Source organism: Arachis ipaensis, chromosome B08 (assembly GCF_000816755.2).
Source record: "Arachis ipaensis cultivar K30076 chromosome B08, Araip1.1, whole genome shotgun sequence".
Classification (NCBI taxonomy): Eukaryota; Viridiplantae; Streptophyta; class Magnoliopsida; order Fabales; family Fabaceae; genus Arachis; species Arachis ipaensis.
In genome coordinates, this window is record NC_029792.2 from 117,995,331 (window position 1) to 118,003,352 (window position 8,022).

The 8,022-nt window shown below is 31.7% G+C and overlaps 1 protein-coding gene and 1 long non-coding RNA gene across 2 annotated transcripts in view; one reads left to right on the forward strand and one right to left on the reverse strand.

Moving 5' to 3' along the window:
- LOC110266057 overlaps positions 909–8,022 on the forward strand; it is a 19,262-nt gene continuing 12,148 nt past the window's right edge. Inside the window, exon 1 of the long non-coding RNA XR_002352947.1 lies at positions 909–928. This is a non-coding gene — a long non-coding RNA (uncharacterized LOC110266057). The remainder of the gene's footprint in view (positions 929–8,022) is intronic.
- On the reverse strand, positions 5,138–7,941 carry LOC107614457 (cytosolic sulfotransferase 15). Its single transcript, XM_016316658.2, has 2 exons — positions 7,383–7,941; positions 5,138–5,848 (listed from the first exon to the last, which is right to left on the reverse strand). The coding sequence occupies exons 1-2, from the start codon at positions 7,795–7,797 to the stop codon at positions 5,259–5,261; spliced, it is 1,005 nt and encodes a 334-aa protein (XP_016172144.1). The 5' UTR covers positions 7,798–7,941; the 3' UTR covers positions 5,138–5,258.

Genomic DNA, 8,022 nt, shown 5'->3' on the forward strand with positions numbered 1-8,022 from the left:
TGTTGTAATCAACCTTATCATGAAAACGATTTCCTACAATATTTTAGGAGCAAAAATCAGTCAAAAAGGCTCAGTTTAATTTTCTGTAAACCAATGAACTGAAAATAAGCAGTAAGTGGAAAGTGTATTACCTCTGTTGGTTATGCCCAAGGCAGTTGCTACTTTTCGAGGAGTTATGTATATTCTGCCCTGGAGAGTTTTCAAGCATCCTTTCTCTTCATCAAAGTGATCAATCAATTCTCTCAACAGGGCATGAGAAACATTCATTTCTGGGATATGTGCCAGGGCACCAAATCCCATTTCTTCCACTATATCTTTCTTTTCTTGAGTCATATCCCTGTATACTGTTGCCATTGCCTTTGTTTGGCATCTGCAATAATGAGTATTCTGCAAGTTTTGAAACAGAATGTGAGGATATATTTATAATACAAAATAGATATTATTCAAATGAAAGCGGATAAATATATTTAATGTGCTTACATTATAGTGCAGCTTCTCCTTCATTGTTGCCATTATCTTGTTCTGTTTTGCTATAATGAAAAAGTTTGGTCAATACTTCACTCAATACACCAATAAGCACAAGCATGTATATCTTACTCAAGTCAATTAAAATGCCACAGGCCACCGAAGCAAAACACATTTATGCACAGAATCAAACATGATAAATAATGAAACAGTTAGAAAATTATTGCTGCATGCTATCACAATAATCTTAAATAATGAACAAAGCAAAAGAAAGCCACCGAAGAACAAAATTCATTTGGCCAAATTTAAAAATATCCACAAAATTTATTCCAAAGCCCTAGTTATACTGTAAAAATTCAATCACAGTATTTCCAGAATGCCACCAAACCGAAAAATGTTCATGTCAATAATAAATCATTTCAACTTTTAATCATCAAGAATAGTATTTCTCCATACAAAAGAAGTACTGAACAGAGTAACAACCAATTTTAAAGCACTAGTTACACTATCTTCTGAACTGAATGAAAACAACAATAAATTTCATTCCAAACCCTAGTTATAATATAGAGATGCATTCACAATAGTTCGATCTACTAAACAAAGAAAATCAATTCAGTAAAGCTAAAATGCAACTAGGAGAAATGCGACATTGCAAGATTTCAAATGAACAGTAGTTTTTCTCATACCTTTGGTAGTCTGTGATGCTGTTTTCGTTCTTTTTTAGTTGTTCCTTGCCAAATCTTCTCGCGATTCTTCTGTAGTAGTGGTTTTTGCAGAGAACATGACTAAAGTTTGAGTGATTTTGAGAGAGATTCGAAGAGACGGAGCGGTTTCGTGTGTTTTGAAAAAGAAGGAATGCTTTTTCATAATGAAGCGCGAATGAAGTAGTCATTTCGTTTGTATGGGGCGCGTGGAAGTCATGTTTATTTAATGAGATTGGAAACGCGTTAGTTGTTTTAAGTTTGGGCCAACTTGATTACATGGTTACATGGATGTGTAGCAGGCCTATTTTGGGATAACACTTCTCTTAATTAGCCCAATATTTAAAAGAAAAGTTTTCCACAAAATCCTAGCTAATTAATCTGAGGCCTTTGGTTGTGTTTATAAAAGGATTTAACAAGGATGATATGCTAACCAAGGTTCTGAAAACTGAACCAGACCGGCCGGTTTGACCGGGTTAACCGGAAATCGGTCATCTGGCCAGTTTGGTTGATGCTAGAAACCGATCTGCAAAAAACCGGGAAAAAACCGGACGAACCGGTGGTTAACCGGTAAACCGTTTGAACCGTCTGGGTTTTTGAGCATCCCGGTTCGCTATATATATTTAAAAAAAAAGGCAGATCTCAGTTCTCTCTCACACACGAAGGAAACCCTATCAAAGCAGCCACCTTCAAGCTCCAGTTCGCGTGCTAGCCCTTTCCACTGTCGCCGCCGATAGTGACAGCCCTCTCGAAGGTTTGCTCGGCCCTCTCGAAGGTCAAGCCAGTCATCGTCGGCCCTGATTTACTGCTTTTAGTGATTTTGTTAAGTTTGGTTCGCTTATGGCTTTCACCGGTGCACCACAACTCAGTCCTGGACTTCTCTCATCGGCGTCATCGCCGTCGTTCACTCACGTTCGCTTCTTGTCGGCGTTTTTTTTTTGCTTCGTCTCTGTCTCTCTCTCTCTCTCTCTTTCTCGTAGCTCAGTCACTGTCACCGTTGGTAAGCCTCCATCCCTCCACTGCTTCTTCAATTTTATTTTTGGGAGCTAATTACTATTTTTCTGGATTTAATTAGGTTGATTGTTGATTTTTTTTTCTGGGTTAATTAGTTGTTTTCTGAGTTAATTTTTTTCGCTGTTCATTGTTGTTAACAGAGCTAGATTGTTGGTGTTTTGTTCTGACCTCTGCTCTCTGCCACTGCCACTGTGAGTTCTTGGGTTTTTGAATTATTTTTTTTATTTTGTTAATTCACTATATGAATTGTTTGTTGGGAGATTGTTAGTTCAATTGTCTTGTTAAATATATGAATCGATGGCTTGATGCAGAGTTCTTCTGCTTTTCAGTTTTTTTTTTATTTTGTTAATTATATGAATTAATCTTTTTGTAATTTTGAATTTGCTTAATATAAATTTGATATAAGTTCAATTTTGGATTCTGGATTTTGAATGCTATATAGAATTGATACAATTTTGGAACTCTAGATTTTGAATGCTACATTGACTTTTGCTGAATATAATTCTGGATTTTGAATGCTGTATGAATTGATATAATCCAAGGCAAATATTTTCTCAGTTTGTTCTTTTCTTATACAGAGCCAGACAATGCATATAATGTATCAAGTTGTTGCTAGAGAATTGAATTAAAATTCAGTTTCTGTTCAAAGTTTTGCTTCTGCTGCTTTTTGTTCTGTTATTTTAAATCCTTATATTTCATGTAGGCCTAGAAAAGTTCAGGTACGTAGGGCAACACATTGATGCTCATTTGTGTCAGCAGCATCAAAATGGTTCTTTAATAATCAATTTTCTGTTCATCAAGAACCAATTTTATGATTTTGAGGTCTAATTTTATGAAGAAATGTAACAGATTGATAGTGAAGAGACAATTTAATGTCCCATATATCTTTGGAACTAATTTGACCAATTTAGTAATATATAAATTGATGATCAATTTGATGTCAAATGCATATTCGACGGACCAAATAAACTTTAATTTTTGAAGGGCTTACTCATGTTTTGAGCTGAACTCCTTTTGTTTATTTATTTATTCTTTTTAAATGTATTACTTTGATGTTATTTACTATGAGGAATTTGTCATCTTTAATTTTAAGGGTTAATGATGCTTGCTGTAGAAAAGTTTCATTTTGATTATTTTTTGATTATTTTAGCTGCAAACTTTATTTCGGTTGCAAACTTTATACATACAAGTGCATAAAATTCTAACATCCTTACCAAACACATGTTTATTAATTAAATCGGTTCAACTACGGTTCAACCACGGTTCAACCCTGGTTGAACCATTAAACCATTAAATCAGTTACTTGATCGGTTCAATGACCGGTCCGGTTCTCGCAACCTTGATGCTAACAATCTAATAGAAATATTAGATAACCAATTTTTTTTTAAATCAATGCAAGTTCAACCAAGTTAAATTTACCTACACGCTTTTTATATATATATTTTTTTTTCTCTGTTCCATTTCCACCTTTTCTTTTTTTTTTTCATCTCCTTCTTTGTTATCATCATCAACATTATCATTTTTTTTCTTCATCATTTTCTTCTTCTGAATTCAATATCACAAAATTAGTTTAATAATAACAAAAGTGACACAGAAAATTTTTATTAATGGCACAAAAAATCTATTGAAAATGACATATGGGTTTTTTTTATAAATGACACAAAAAAATTTTAAAAAATCATAAATTCAAAAATCGTAACTCACTCAACCAACAAAATACATTTGAAATATGTTTTGAAACTAAAAAATACATTAATTTGTTACAAATAATACATGAATAATTGGAACTCTTATATATGAATTTAATACCACTCAATTAATTCAATGATAAGAAAAGTGCATTATTCATTTCAAAATGATAAAGAAATTTTTGGTAAATGACAAAAAATCAAAAGCTTTTAAAGGACCACAAGTTAAGAAACTTTCTCATCATTTTTAATTGGTTTAGAAATTTTTAGTGTCACGTTTAAAAAATTTTGGTGTTAAAAAAAAATTTTCTGTGTCACGGTTGAAAAATTTTGTTTCTATTTTTTTAATAAATTCTACACAATTCAAAATTCCTCTTACTCACCTTTTTTTTATATTTTCATAATTTTTCTTGTTTCACTTTCTTAATAAAAATTTGTGTCAATTAATAAATTTTAATGTCAAAAATAATTTTTTTTGTGTCACATTTAAAATATTTTGGTGTTATTTTTTTGATAAAGTTTACATAATTTAAAACTCTCTTTTCTTTTTATCATCATCATCTTCTTTTCATTCTTTTTCTTTTTCTTCTTTTTTATTTTTTTTTTTTTATATTTTTTTCTTTTTTTACACTTTTTTTTCTTTTATTTTTCTTTTGTTTTTCTCGTTTTATTTTGAAGCTAACGCAACATTGTGGTATTCGATATTAAACAGGGAATAGAAACAACACCACCCTCAGTCGCCGCAACCATTATAATAAATTATAATTAAAAGGGAAAAAAAATCCTAATTATCTGAAACCGAACACTTCTTCTCAAAAGAACCAATAATTAACAAAGAAACCAAACATCATATAACATAAACACGTTCCCCTAAAAATAATACAAAAAACAAAAACATAAACAAACCCTACACAATTCCCATCAAAATCATCCTTGATGGGAAGAATTGTAGACTGAGGCACCCAAATGGCCTTTTGGAACATCTAGTTCCCACCTCAATACCTCATTATTCAGATATTAAAGGAAAAGCTAAAGCAGCAACAACAGCATTATTTGTACCACATTATGTTCTTCCGGTATCAATTAATTAATCATTTTAAAAATTTGATATATGAGAAAGAAAAAAGATTGAAATATTTTTTTTAATCAATAATCAGTCAATATTTTTATTTCATAATTTTATTCATTTACTATTTTTTTTGACTGATTAATAATTAAAAAAATTAATTTCATAATAAAATTGTATTAAAGTACTTAATACACTAGTTTTTTAATATACTCAATTTTTAAGGTAAAAAATTAATTAATACCGGATAGATGAGCAAGCAAACTATATGAACATATAGTTCTTGTGTTACCAATAATATAGCCAACTTGTACATATATATAATTAAGAGTGCAATGCTTCAAATGAGAGGCCAGATCCATTCAACTTTTCTTGTAGAATCTTGGACAATTTCTCAACCATTGATGGGGAAAAATAGTTAATCCAATCCCCAATTTGAGCCTTCCTAAACAAGTACTTATTCTCAAAGTTACTTGCAAATGTTCCAGACTTGTTCACTTCCAATTCCCTCATATTTTCAAAGCTACACAGCTTGATTATACTCTCAATCAAACCATTATTCTCCTCCTCGATTGTGAAAGGGCACCCCAAAAACTCCCCCAATTTTTTCGCATGAAAAATTGTATCTTTTTTGAGATTTTCATACTTCAAGAAGAGTACCTTTTCTGGCCTAGCTGTGCTCTCATTCCAATAACCTAACATATGGTTCCAAGAAGGACCATACCCAATTTTTCCTTCACAATACATTTCAAAAGCTTCCTCTAACGTCAATGTAGGCAAATATTCCGGCTTGATTTTGTTGATGAAAATCCAAGTTGAGACAACTGTGTCCAAAGGGTTCCTGCAAATGTAGATTATCTTGCAATTGGAGTCCTTAATTGACTTGGCCAATGAATGGTATGGAATATGAGTACCTATGTTTCCAAAATGCAAATAAGATGATTAAATATAACAAAATACTTACTCAACAAAAATGGGTGTTTTAAATTGTACTATAAGATCATAATTGTGATCGCATTATCAGATCTGTTATATCTACCACTTTTATGTGCATCCATTATATATCTTTTATTTATAATGTTTAAAATTAGTTTATAAAAAATACAAAAGATCTTTTATACTATAAAAAAGTGTAAACAAAATAGTAGCATAAGTATCTTATCATTTTTATATTATAGTGAAAATTTAGATACAAAATAACAATATATAAAAATACATATTAGACCTATAATACTCTTTTGTTTAAATACCTTTATATCATGAAATCCACCACATGTGTCATGATAGATTTATCACTTCTACTCTTTATTATATTTTCTATATATTTTTACTTTGAGCCAGACTAATTTTCTTAGGTAGCGAGGTAGGGTTTGCTTAAGAGAATTGAAATTTAGTATTGTGTGTGGTGACTAGAAATTTTTTAAAATTTAAGTCTCTTCCGTGTCTTCAAAAAATTGAAACATAAGGAACTGAAATTTTAGAGACGAAGACGGAAACTCTAATAATATTTCTTTTTAAAAATATCTTAATTTAACTTTTCAAATTCTAAATCTATCCCAATCTCCATATTTATTTTAAATTAAATATAATACTAAGTCATAATTCGGTCCAATACATTTTACATTAAACACAATATAGATACTTAATTCAGTCTCAATCTCTCTCTCTCAAAAACAGTTTTACGCAGCGTTTGAAAGAGAGACTAAAACTAAAAGACAGAGACTGAAAGATAAAAATTAATAGACAGACACAAAAACAAACAAAATTATTCGAATATTCATTTTTTCATTCTCTCTTTCTTCTTCTCCCTTTTCTTTTTCAAAAAGTGCAGCGACGAGCAACAATGAAGACAGAGGACGAGCGGCGACAAAGGCACAATAACAAGAAAGAGTAGAACTTTGAAGACGGAAAAGAAAGTTGGATGAGTGGTATTTTTGTCAGAAATTATTATTTAAATTTCAATCCTCATCTCCAAAAGTTTCAATCTCCTATAATACTGAAAGAATTAAAATTTTAGAGACGAAAACTGAGATTTTAGTTCCAGTCTCTAACTACCAAACACAATCTTCGAAATCCCAATACCCTTACCAAACACTACCTTATATTGTTAGTCCATTCACTATTACAATTATATTAAATTATAATTGAGTATGATATACTGACACACATAATGTGAACATAAAATAATCACATTGAAACCGGATTGCAATGCCCACAGACTCAAATTCAAATAATTGTAAATATAGAAAGACAAGAATGATAACCAACAGCTAGAATACCCGTTGCAAAGGCCACAATCACAACACTAACACATTGCAACCACAACCTACAGATAAACAGTGGTCACACTTCACACAAGTCTAAGTAAGTTTAGGGTAGCATTATTTGACATAATAACTAAGCATATAATATATATAGCACCCATGAACAGAAATAAATTAAGTATACCAAATAGTCTTGGCTCAACCATGTTGGATAAGTCAGGAACGTGGTCAAATCTTCCACCATAAACTGTGTACTCAAGGAATGGCACAAGGACATGAGAATTGGAAGTGAGCAAAGGATGATTCTTCTCCGAGGGGGCGAATCGGCCGCGGTTGGCGATGGCGAAGGCTAGGGCTTTCAACCACGTTGTGCCTGATTTCGGAATGGTAGCAATAATGATATCAGTGTCCTTTGCTTGAAAGTGATTCTGGAATTTGGTTATGGATTGGATTTCTGCTGATTGGCACCAAAAATCTTGGAAAAAATAGAGATAACGTGTTCTCCATCCTCTCTCTCTTGGCAGGGAGATAATCATGTTCTTGCACTCTTGGCTTAGCAAATGCTCACCCTCAATGGGTTCCTCATCCTCCATAGACATAGTTAGTGTTGATGCAGAGTGAAAATTGGAAAGAATATAATGGTAGATAACTAGATATGGTTTAGCCTTGTAGTTATTGACATGATATATGCATGTGAATTTAGAACGTTACTGCAATTATTTATAAGAGCATTTAAGCTGTGGTCCAAAGTGGAAGAAGGAAGTTTTTATTATTAATTACTTCAGAAGAAAAACATAGGAGTTAGCAATTTTAATTTATATGGA

Excerpts from the sequence above, each read along its gene's own strand:
- LOC107614457 (XM_016316658.2), bottom strand. The coding sequence starts at position 7,797 with ATGTCTATGGAGGATGAGGAACCCATTGAGGGTGAGCATTTGCTAAGC. Across the intron at positions 5,849-7,382 it reads GGTTGAGCCAAGACTATTTG|GTACTCATATTCCATACCAT; the intron begins GTATACTTAATT and ends TTGGAAACATAG.